Source organism: Anguilla rostrata, chromosome 5, assembly GCF_018555375.3.
Source record: "Anguilla rostrata isolate EN2019 chromosome 5, ASM1855537v3, whole genome shotgun sequence".
Lineage (NCBI taxonomy): Eukaryota > Metazoa > Chordata > Actinopteri > Anguilliformes > Anguillidae > Anguilla > Anguilla rostrata.
Window position 1 is genome coordinate 42,595,155 of NC_057937.1, and position 12,606 is coordinate 42,607,760.

The 12,606-nt window shown below is 42.9% G+C and overlaps 1 protein-coding gene across 1 annotated transcript in view; it reads right to left on the minus strand.

Moving 5' to 3' along the window:
- Positions 1 to 12,606, minus strand: part of creb3l1 (cAMP responsive element binding protein 3-like 1) — a 39,397-nt gene that overhangs the window by 9,712 nt on the left and 17,079 nt on the right. Inside the window, exons 3-8 of the mRNA XM_064336315.1 lie at positions 11,115 to 11,263; positions 7,831 to 7,909; positions 5,111 to 5,268; positions 3,414 to 3,563; positions 3,238 to 3,296; positions 2,848 to 2,916 (exon numbers count right to left, since the gene is read on the minus strand). Of these exons, the coding sequence (XP_064192385.1) occupies positions 2,848 to 2,916; positions 3,238 to 3,296; positions 3,414 to 3,563; positions 5,111 to 5,268; positions 7,831 to 7,909; positions 11,115 to 11,263 (664 nt within the window). The remainder of the gene's footprint in view (positions 1 to 2,847; positions 2,917 to 3,237; positions 3,297 to 3,413; positions 3,564 to 5,110; positions 5,269 to 7,830; positions 7,910 to 11,114; positions 11,264 to 12,606) is intronic.

A 12,606-nucleotide genomic window follows, 5' to 3' on the forward strand; every position in this document is an offset into this window, starting at 1 on the left:
TAATGTCTTCTGTTAATTACAGATTTCCACGTTGAACAGCCCTGCCTTTTTATTAAGGTAAAACTTCTATTTAAAGTGATAACAAAACATAGTAATCCCTGCGTCCATTTAAAGCCTTACCATGAAAGCACAGCAGAAGACAGTGCCTGACAATGATTTGGATGGCTTTTACTGTATATAGTAATGCCTCTGTCACGTACTGAAAATGTAAAGGATAGATTTCATTTATAAACAAATGCTTTTGCCAGTGTAAATTCTTCAACTGAGCCTAAAATAAGCCATATCCCAGTAGTTCAGTGCCTGAGAATTTCTGTATCAACAGTCATCTTTTTGCTTTTCAAGTAGCCCAACTCGTAGTCCCACATAAGCGAACTGTGGAGTAATTCTGTTGACGCAGAACGTTTTCCTTATGTTCATATAATTTAGCAGCGACCTTATTACGGCACTGCCATATTGCAGAAGCAATGTTATGACATTGGGTTTAAGCTAGTGTTGATCATCATGGGTTCACGGTGAGAGGGCTATAAGGATGACTTGGAAAGCATTTGTATGCCATTGTCTCCTCAGTATTATATATCTGCAAGCTAGGACAGACCCCTGGCCTCATAGCAGATTTCAATAAAGCAGGAGTGCTGTAAGCCTCATGGCATTAAGTGCAGAAGCTTTGAGCTTTGAAATGGCATAGAGCCTCAGATGTGGGTTCCAACTTTACAATTACCTGGGGAACATCACACCTGAAAGTCAAGGCCTCACACATGATGATTCATATCAGATGTTTCATCATTTCCAAGTAGTACCATAAGAAAGTGTCTAAGTATTCAGGGCATAACATGTGTTCTTAGATACCAGATCAAGAACCAGTAGCACATGTGAGTTAAAAAAAGTGCTGAATTCTTTTTTTTTTTTTGTCAGCTTCTCCTACAATTTATGCCTCGGTTTGATTCACTTAAAAGTACAGCACAGAGAATATCATGATAGTAACTATTGTAATAATAATAATAATAATAGCAACAGCAGCAGCAGTAGTAGCAGCAGTACTAGCAGTAGCAGTAGTAGTAGTATTCAGTAGATTTGCAGGGGGAATCAAATCAAGGCAACCATGCAAGTCACTCATTCAATAAAACATTTACAGTTTGTTTATATTAGCTCCATTTCAGTTACACATATTTATTAAATAAATAAATAAATAAATAAATAATAAACTGTGCAAACACAGCTTAGAGCAACATATGTTGAGAAATTTAATGATGTGTATCGACACTGCATGGTAGCTAGCAAATAATCTACTACCAGGCTCTTTATTTCCATAAATGAGCCGATTTAAAGGGCCAGTTCACCCAAAAATAAAATAAAGCAATATTCCAATTTACCCAGAGTGCTACTGTATCTATTCATCTGAATAGTTTCACTGCAATTTGATGAGTTTTCTAGATATTTGCTGCAGCAAATATAGCTTTATTTTATTTTGGGTGAGCTGGCCCTTTAAACTCACTTTAAATTCATTATTATTGCTGAGCTAAACTTAAAGCAATTGGGGTAAGCACCTTGCCCATGGGTAAGGCAGGGATGGAACTATGAGGATTTCAGCCTGTAGCATCCAAGTTACAAGCAAACAACAGTTCCACACTGCCAAGCACCTTCATGTGGTGGCATCCACCTTCCACACAGACACAGGTAATTAGCAGTGGAGTCATATGGACATTCAGCAAAATGTGAATGATTATTTTTAACAGTTAAATATTTCAACACTGTATCAACTGGGCTGGGTTGTAGTACCAATTAACTACCTGGATCCAGGAATACCTCCATCTGGATCTTTTTTTGGCTCATCTACATTGGCTTATGTGATATTCATGTGACCAAAGGTGGCTATGGTTTATTCAGATTGTTATGACCAAAGGCATTGTAGATTTGAAAACCAGAATGGGAGGAAGGGAGAGGAGGAAGAACTAGGATTTTGTTACAGTACGCTTAGCTCGAATGAATGGCGCAGCAGAGACAAGCCTGTGAATCTGTTTTATTGTGTTAATGTGAGAAATGTTGTATAAAAAAAACTCATGAAAATGCCTGATAACGGCCTTTTTTTATTGCTCCAGAGTAATTTCAAAAGACAGCTAATGGGTGTTGGCCCCACACTACAGCAAGCAGGCAAGGCAGTCTCCAAGGAACAATTTTTTTTCACCGCGCACATTATGTAAAATGTAAAAACAACAACAGGAAACTGCCCTGGTGCGGTGATGGCAGATATTTCAGTGAGCACTTTCATCTGTTTCATCATATTGTAATGAACAACTTTTCCCTGATGGTGCAAGAATGTGCAGCACTCTGCATCCATATTAGTAGAAGTGCCGATTTAAGCAGCAGATTTACTTTTTTTTAGGGCTGTAGGCGGAGAAACTGGGTTATAGACACAAAGCGCAACTGATAGTTCATACAGTTGGAAAAAATTACTTGTAACAGTATATTAATTACTATACTTACTTTCCTTAAGGAAGCAGATTTACTGTGAATATTAAAGAAGATGTGGACACAAAAGTAATTACATGTGGATTAGTAAGTATAGTAATTTATATACTGTTACAAAAAATCTTTTCTTACTTACTTAATTTTTCCAAATTTCAGCATTCTTTCAAGCAAGTGATATTAATACCACCTGGAAAAATTTAAATGCATACCAGCATTCACTGAAGAAGTATGCTCCACCTACCCCTGAATTTTGCCAATAAAAATTATTCACAAGATATGCCCCCACATTTAAGTAATCAGAGAATCACTGGGACTGCAGTAGGAGTAAGCATGGGCTGGAAATCCACATTCCACTTTGCACGGCTGCCTCCAATTCCTCACCTGTTTGCGCTCTCCAGGGTCTCCACCTTCTTCCAAAGCTCATTGTTCTCCGAAGTGTAAGACTCGACTCTGCATGAGGTGAGTCAACACAAACGTTAGCCATCACATGCTTGCCACATGGACAATGTCATTTTGTAGTCATTTAGGAAAAAAAGCCCTGGTAGACATCAGCCATCTGGGTAGATCAAGACCTCCACAGGACTATCATACTGTTTTCATGACACAAAAATGCCTGTACTGCAATGAATATAGGCCAAGTGGCCACACTGATGCTTTTTGTAGTGATTTTGTAGGCTCTATCTGGCACATGTGGTTCACAGTAAATGGATTCAAGCAAATGGCATTTGCTGAGTAACAGCATTGCAGCAACAAAGGCTATTTCTTTCTCACTTTTTCTCCAGGCATTCCACGTACTCCTTCTTCTTCCTGCGGCTCTCCTGGGCAGAGATCTGAATAGCATTCAAGAAGACACCACACGTTAAATTATCAGCACAAAGTACTGCACATTATTATACTGTTAGACCAAGGTATACATCTGAAGACTGTAATTTTAAGGGTGTGGCTACCTTGTTTTTTATCTTTCGGCGAACTCTCTTGAGTGCCTTCTCCTCCGTCTTGGTGAGGGGAAGCTTGTTGGGGACGGGGTAACCCTCAGCTATGAGGGTGCGCTTCTCCTCTTCTGTCAGCATAAGGGGCCCTGAGGTGCCCTGCAGCTTCTGTGGGTACACGGAGAAGACACCACATCAGTATCAGTGGATTACCTCCTCAAGATGGCTGTGCTCTAGCTTTGTCTGAGTGCTCAAAGAGGAGGAAGAATGTGGCTCTGGAAGGTAAATGTTTCTTGGGAGAGTCTGGAGAGAGGAGAGAAGTTCATGCCCTTCAGGACCATGAATAACAATAACAATAATGTACTGCATTTACACAGCACCTTTCATCTCATGATCTCATAGCAGTCACCTAAACCTCCATAAACCATTTCAAAGATGTGAAGAAGAGCTGAGCAGATCAGATACACCATTAGCTAATTTATTTCAGGCCGGGTCTGGCTGTTCAAAAAGCTGCAGACACGGAATACCTCTTGATCAAATACACACTGAGAAGCAGCTGTTTTGAGGCTTGTTGATTTAAAATATGGTGGAAAAAAAGTGCAGGCTGGCCACGGACTATGAGTGTATTTCAACCAGTATGACATGACCCGCTCTGGGACGTTCTCTAAGGCACTGGTGCAGAGGGGGTCTGGCTCACGAGGTGCTAAGACCGCAGTCTCTGTTATGGACCAGGGGAGCACTGCCAGTCATCCCAGACTGGCTGGCTGGCTGTCCAGTACTGCTGCACACTGCTGTGTGGGTGGTTTGGCTGATGAGGAAGGCCTAGCGCAGCACTGAGTGTTCAGTGTGAATAAAAGACACCCACAGACCAGAGTCACCAGCGCACACATTCCGTACATCTGACAAGGGCTGAGTCAGCACAGTGCACACACAGGGAACCCCATGTACAAGCACACATGGGAATTCTCTCTCTCCACACACACACACACACACACACGCACACACTCACACAGGGAACCCCATATACAAGCACACATGGGAATTCTCTCTCTCACACACACACACACACACACGCACACACTCACACAGGGAACCCCATATACAAGCACACATGGGAATTCTCTCTCTCTCACACACACACACACACACACACACACACACACACGCACACACTCACACAGGGAACCCCATATACAAGCACACATGGGAATTCTCTCTCTCTCACACACACACACACACACACACTCACACAGGGAACCCCATATACAAGCACACATGGGAATTCTCTCTCACACACACACTCACACAGGGAACCCCATATGCATGCACACAGGTGGGAATACACTCACACGCACACACACACAGGAGCTACCATACATCCCAGGAAGCTTGAATTTCCTTGAAGCTTTGGAAGGATGGACAACCCCTTAAGGATAAGAATCTTGCAGTTATATGCACCGAGGGAACATGTTATAGCAGAGCAACTGCAACCTAGGTTAATTCAAATGATTGATGTCTTATCTTAATGACCCCAATATAATAAAGCAATTGGGTCATGAAGACATTGGATATCGAGGAAATTGGGTGGGGACAGAAATCTGAAATCCATACTACCCTGGAGGGTTGAAGCTGCAAACCCAAGCTTGTGGGAGTAGGACATCTGAATCCTGAGGGGGCATAGACAAAACACCAAAGGTTCAGAGAGCTGCACTTACGTGGGGCGCGGTGAGGAGGGGCGAGGAGGAGATGGCAGTGGAGGTTCGGGGCTGGAGACGGGCCGGGCTGGATGGGGGCAGGGAGTGGGGGCTCTGGGACCCATCGCTGTCGCTTCCGTGACTGCTGGGGGGGGTGGGAGGGAGCTGCAGCTGCTCATCTGCGGCGATTGGAAGAGGGTAGGGGAGGGAGCGCAAGTCAATGCATGTGAAAACACACCTGATACGCAGCAATACTCAGAGACCGTCACACCCTTAAGTCACCCCTCCTCCACCAAAATCTGATATGGATAAAAATCTGTTTTCCTCCACCTGCCAACGGCAAGTTAAGAGCACTTTATTTCAAAAATGGAAAATAGTTAGTTTGGTGGTGTGAATCCAGTCCTCATAAAATAACCTGCTTGCCAAGACATTCATAATTAGAATAGCAATTTGCTCTCCTTCCTTCAGCCAGGTCAAATAATGGGACTCTGCACATCTGTGGCACGGTGGCCAAAGTAGTTATTGTTCTTACAGCTCAACTCAATCCACTTGTCAGCAGCAGAGTCTTTACCAGAACTCAGTGGGTTGGAAGCCTTCATGAGGGTTCCATGAGAGGGAGAACCCCTCCCAGGTCCCCCAAATGATAAAACCAATTCTGAGAAGTGTTGGAGTAGTTTACCCTGGCTCATCTCCAGAGTATGCAGAATCAATTCTGGTAATTCTCTTGCTATTCTTGACAGCCAGGAGGGTGGTAAAAGGGGAGTTGGGGGGGAGGTTGTATGCTGTTCTGGCTTTGTCACAGTGAGACACATCTCAGACCCAAACTGAGATTTCTGAGATTTGAGGGGGTTGCAAGGGCCAGGGCAGCATGTGGAGTCATGCACTGCGCCCCTTGAACCTGTAAAAGTGTCTGCATTTACTGCCCCACTTTTATTGGCTGTCTGGGAACTGCGCAGGTGCACGTGCACACAGGTGCTTCAGGTCAGTTCCCCCTCATTCATCATCCCTCTAACAGACTGGAGGACCAGGACTCCAGCAGCGTAAAAATGACCACATACTGCTTCACAAAGAATGTCTGTATCAATGCAAAGATATAGACTACCAATGCAGCATTAATAAACCCCCCCCCCCCCAAAAAAAAACAAAAAAAAAAAAAGACTAATGCACAAATTTACCATAATGATACTGAGACATCTTCTCATTATTAAATATGAGAATGCGGCATACGAGAAGGATATTAGTTTGAACTGGATACTAGCTTGTGCCATGGTGAATACAGCAGTAGAACCTTTATTAATAAACCAGTAATATGCTCACTGCCATGCATGCCAATGTGCTTTTTTCCTCAGAAAATGAAATGGAAATAATTCTCAGAGTGCTCATTCTCATGAGCCCGGCCACTCATTGTTTCTGCGTCTTGGATTTAAAAAAGGAAACACGAAGTAGCACAAATGAATGAATAAAGGGTTTTTTTGCGTCATATGTTTTTCGAGCAGAGAGGTCTTCTTGGAGAGAGGTCCCCCCCCCCCACCTCTATAGGGAAAGGCATAAGTGAAAAGCTTGATGTGAATGAATGAATGATCAGGTTGTTTCATAAGAAAATGGGTGCATTGCAGGGCTTCAATTTCTGTGCATGCTGTGGCAGAAACGATCCATTAATAACCACATTCAGAATTAAAATAGAAAAGCGCATTTGGGATATAAAAAGCAATGCTTTTTTTTTTTTCGCTGCCTGCCACATTTGTCCTGTTGGAATGGGTCCACATAAATAAAAGAGCTTGCTTTCATGATTGCCATCACCAAAGCTAAAACGAACAGACTAAAAACAAATAGAGCCTGACTCAGAAGTGGGTTTCTCCAGGCACAATGCAATGTAATTAGAGAGCTCGGGGCTGAGCAGCGGTCTGTGTTTCTGCTACCGGAGGTGAAGTGCGAATGGTATGCCCAAGGAAACAGGAGGCAGTAAAGTCAACAGTAGCGACGCAGTGTTATTTCAAAGCAACGGAGGAAAAAGCCAGCAGTGTCCTCAGTGCACTTCACACTGTTTGCATTGCAAGGCTGCTCCGCGTCATCTGAGCACAGAAAACCAGAGCGATGACGCTAAATCGGCAACATCTTGTTAAAGGAAAAAAAAATTTTCGCCTCTCACCTACAGTCCCAGTTCCGCATAATCTGTGGTGTTAACGCACTGCTTTATAGCCCCTCATTTCACAACTCAACATCCATGGTGTGCCACCATGATGCTTCCAGTTATGAAGCTGTCCAGTATTTAAGTCATTAATCTTCTTTAATCGCAGCAAACTCTGTGGTAATTTTCACTGGTACTTGGTTTATGGAAAAAACAGTATAGGCTCCTTTTATCTTACAAATTCCCAAATATTCATTCTAAACATGTACAGTATAATTGCACCTCAACAGGAATTACATTGAAATGTCAGCATAGAACATACAGTAGCAACTGACAAAGCATTGGTCTTTTTCATGATAAGTATAGGTAATTTCATTTTTTATGAAGCAGATTTAGGATACAAACTTTTACTTTAGGACAGCAACACAGGTACTTCTCTAGACAAAATTGGTGATGAAAATGTTCATTGGGACACAGTTCTCATATCAGCCAATGATGAAGAATTGATTTCTGAGCTATTACTGTGATGGATTGCTTTTGTATTACAACAGTGGAAAAATAGAATAAATTGAATTGAATGAATGAACTGAATCTGCACGAGCTTTATACCCACCCGAGGGGACATTGAGGAACTGGTTGACATCCCTGGGCTCAGCTTTTATCGAAGGAACCAGGTTCAGGTCTTTAGAAGCCTAAAAAACACAACACAATATATGGTTTCTGAGTCCATTCAAAATATGATGTGCTTACACTGCGTGCGATCTTTGCACCCATTTGATTTCGGAAGCGTAGTAGGCTTTAATAAACGATGGTGACCCTCACTGTCTGGGGGAAGCAACATGTCCAGATGTGATGAGGGAAAGCCTTGCCCAGAACCTTCCATCTGTCTGCTCTCTGGGGGGGCGAGGCGAGTGGGGAGCGTGTTTGTTTAAAACACGGACCATACCAAGTGACTCAGACAGTAAACACAGCTGAGAGCCGTTCTAAACTATTTACATTTACCACTTGCAAGATGCTATCCATCTCACCCCATGTATTTTGGAGGAGGGCCAAACAACAGACCTCAAATGGTGCTATCAGCCAGTCGCAGTTCAGTCCCCCACAATGGACTCGTCGTTTTTCTCTTTACTTAATCTAATGGTTTTTGGGGCGAACAGTTAGTCTCCCCTTGTTTTCTTGCATGGTACTTCAGTCCTCCACAAGCTAGAGTTTGCGATAGCCTGTTTGTCAAGCCCCTTCTCAAACAATTATCCCATCAACTGTGGGATAATTGGTGATAAAGTAATTGCCACTAATTAAGCACAGATGATGATTGACAGCAATGTTTACAAGCAATGTTACTCACATGTTAAACTCAATTCAATTACTTACTATCGTGGACTTGCTGCAGTATTTTAAAGTGTTGTACTGGGGCATGATAGGTTTTGTTAGAAGTAGTGAGAAATGCCCACATTAAAAATGAGAGCAACTGCATTATATAACATCTAAAAGGCCTGGTGTTTTCTCCGTTTGCTCTTGCCTTGCTAATCGGTAAAGCGTCTTTGTGACAGTTCTCTGTAAAAAGCACTATGCAAATAATACTGAATTGAATTGAAAATTGAACTTTCACAAAAAAGTTAAATAAAAAAATAAATTAAAGATTCAACTAATTAATTAATCATGGTTTTCAATCAATGCTTTAAGTAGAATCAGGTGTCTTAGTGCTGGCCTTGGCTAAAACAAAAACCTGCACCCTCACCAGCCCTATTTGGATAAGATTGGACAGCCCTACGGTTGTATTTTTCTTTTACTGCAGCGATACTCAAATTTGGTCCTGGAGCGCCACAGCCCCAAGAAACAAGGTGACCTGAGTTAATTATGTGTAACCAACTGCTTTAGCTGATCAGTTGCTGTGCTACTCAACTACTGAGTAATCATGAAAGCCAGTAGACTCTGCGGCTCTCCAGGACCAGGAGTGAGGACCACTGGCTCCAATACATGCATTTTGTAGCATTTAAACTTTAATCCATGTTCACTTTCCTTTCTTGACTCACCACATGTTAGATCAATTAATTGTGTTTATAAATGCCTCAGTTAGAAACTCAATTGTATGATTAGCCACTTGACTGTGCAGTTGGAGTGCCTATGGGGACCCCTGGAGGATGACCATTGAAATACAAGTTTAAACGTCAGCACATTACATTACATTACAGGCATTTAGCAGACGCTCTTATCCAGAGCGACTTACACAACTTTTTTACATAGCATTTTACATTGTATCCATTTATACAGCTGGATATATACTGAAGCAATTCCGGTTAAGTACCTTGCTCAAGGGTACAACGGCAGTGTCCTTACCCAGGAATCGAACCTGCGACCTTTCAGTTACAAGCCCAGTTCCTTACCCACTGTGCTACACTCCGTCCTAATTACGGATTACATGGTGGAGATATACTGGTGGCCCTACCCATAAATACGCATGTCCATAAACACCTCAGGACAATTTGTCTATTGGACTAGCACCCACTTGTTTCCTAGGGGGTGTTTTTTTTTTTTTTTTTTTTATAACTTATGTTGTCATGTATTGACAACTGCTCCCATTGTAGATATAAACACAAAACTGCTCCATTTTCTCTTCTGTAAATAACTTTAATTTATTTCAGTCCCAGTTCTCCAGAGCTATCTGTCGATATTCTGGATTTGTTCGGAAACATTTCAAGATGAATGAAAGAGGATATCGACTTCAGTGGAAATTTACGGCCTAAAACCTGAGAGAGTCCGGTCATAATTTTGGCCACAGAATCATGAATGCGAACTGCCAAATTCTACAGGCAGTGGACTCTAACTGGTCCAGGTCCTATGTCCAACTCTGAAACATTAAAATAAGCGAGTTGTAAAATTATTGCTCTAGTCTGCTGTGGTGGGTCCCCTGATCATTTCTCACATCAGCAAGATTGATTATGGCTACTGTAGCCTTGTTACCAGATACCTACAGTGTAGAGAAACTGAACTTTCACACATGTCCTTCTCAAATCAGCCCAGTTTGGCTGTTTGGGGTTCCTTTTATTCACAACATCATCAAGAAACTAGGGGCAAATTAACAAAGAATACACAGATCACAAACTGACAGCTTGAGCTGGGAAGTGGAATTCATTCTGCGCGTATTAAATCACAAAGACCACAGTTCAGCTTCATAAAAATGCTCTGGTCCTTCAGGACTCCAGTGTCTGCAGGGTTTTGTTCCATTCCAGATCTCTTAATACCAGAATCAAAGACAGTTCCTGCAGACAGAGTTATTTTAACCACCCATCTTTCCTCTCGGGGCACCAGCGAGGACCTGTTTGAGCAGGAGAAGCTGCCAGAGGACCCAAATCTTGGGTCTGTAACATGATCCCTTTACCCCAACATCGTGACTGTGTGTGCTGTCTTGCACCTCAGTTCACATTCAGAAAATGAGAAACACAACTTATTGGCACAAATGTGGGAATCTTCACAGTTAAAATCGACATACGTTCAGTAATATATACTCTAGTCTACTCTGACTACGGTCCTCTTGCCGCTGTTTTTTATTGTAAAAAAATGTAAATCAGAGTTAAAGCGTGTTAGACTTTCCAGTTTTATGAGATATTGATCATTTGAATGGAGCCTAATGTTTCCTTACTGTATTATGAGTTAAAAGTCTTGTCTGTTCCTTTCATATTTTGTGTGTATTTTCTGTCTTTCAGATCTTTCAGTCCAAATGGCTGAATAATTGATCCAATTAATGTAAGTTATTACAGGACTGAACAGCATATCTAGTGGCAAATGGCATATCAAGGCTGAGACTAGGGATAATTAGGGCAGGCTATGCAGTCGGCAAAGGAATGACATGGATTCAGGCACCGTGCTGACCAACATCAGCTTATTTCTGTTTTTTACCATATCTTCCGGAGAGCTCCTTCGCGGTGGAGGGGCCAGGTTGAGAGGCTGGGGTGCAGGGGAAGGAGAGGGCTCCACCAGCAGGTTGGGTTCCTGCTTGACCAGGATGGCAGTCAGGTCTTGGCTGAAAGACCACATGCCTTCTGACTCTGGGAAAAAAAACACATTAAATAAAAAATAAATAAAAACATTACCACCATTTTGTACCGTTCTCATTGCAGACAGGTTGTGATTGGAACTATCAAACAGACACAAGCGATGATCTTGGCTCCTTGGACGCTTTGCCGGATGGCCATTGCTCACTGAAGGTCCCACCCTGTTTGCGCTATAGGACCAAGCCTTGCATCTCCGGCAATGAATCAGCACAAACTGAGCGCGTGCAGCCTTTGCCAAGAGCCTCCCCCTCTTTCAAACAGCATGAGTGGAAAGTGAGAGCGCCCGGCCGAGCGCAATTTCCCAACGAGCGCGATTAAATTTGGGCAGGCGTCTCCGGGGCGTCGGCAGCCCCCCCGCACTCACGCTGTGGGCCTCCCGAGCAGTTTAAAGCGGTGACGTTGCGCTTTAACGAAACTCGAGCGCCTCTGGAAGGCGGGCGGCTGCGCAATTAAGCTGCAGGTGTAGCGCGCGCCGCTGGGACGGCCCGTTTTACGAGGCCGACACAAAGAGGCTCGCCCCACCGCTGCTGTAAACCCGAGCGCGAGAGAAAGCCCGACTCCAGAAATGAGTTCCTTCCCCTGCTAATGAGCCAAAGGGAATGTTTATGTGTGTGTGTGTGTGTGTGTGTGTGTATAACTGTGTATTTTTGTGAGTGCGTGTTTGTGTGTGTGTACTGTATGAGTGTGTGCACATGTGTGTGCGTGCGTGTGTGTGACATGCATGTGTGATTGTGTGTGTGTGTGTTTGTCTCCATATTGGGGGGAAGGCAACTTGCTTTTTTCTGTTATTTCAAAGAAAAATAAATAAAAGCCTCCAATTGGGGGTCCTTGTTAGCGGTTTGCCTTTTCATCAGTTTGTTCTGCTGTGATTGGATCGATAAAATGTTACAGGGGCTTGTAAAAAAAGAGGAGGGCTGGCTTTAGACTTAATGAAAGGCAGGTTTTGACGCAAGCAGGGTTCCTGGAGGCATAGCAGGGTCGTCCTGACGAGAAACTGATTACTAGCCGCGTGTAAATCCCTCGCCCACTGGGCTTTTATATCTACACAGCGCGCTCCACAGCAAACTGGTTTGGGCCTGTTCAGTCTGCAGTTAGAACTATCAGCATTATTACTGCTATACCTGTCAAGCCAAAACCTTGGGCGATCTTTTCTGTCCAATGAATGGAAGATGCTTCATAAGATAACATTTAACTGAAATAATTTATTTTTGTTATTTTTTTCAGCCATGTTTTTTGGTGTATAGCATGTCAGTTATTTTACAATGCATTTATTTATGAATATTTGTCTGAATAAAACACAAATAGTGTGCGTGACTTAATTTTTACAAACTGAATTT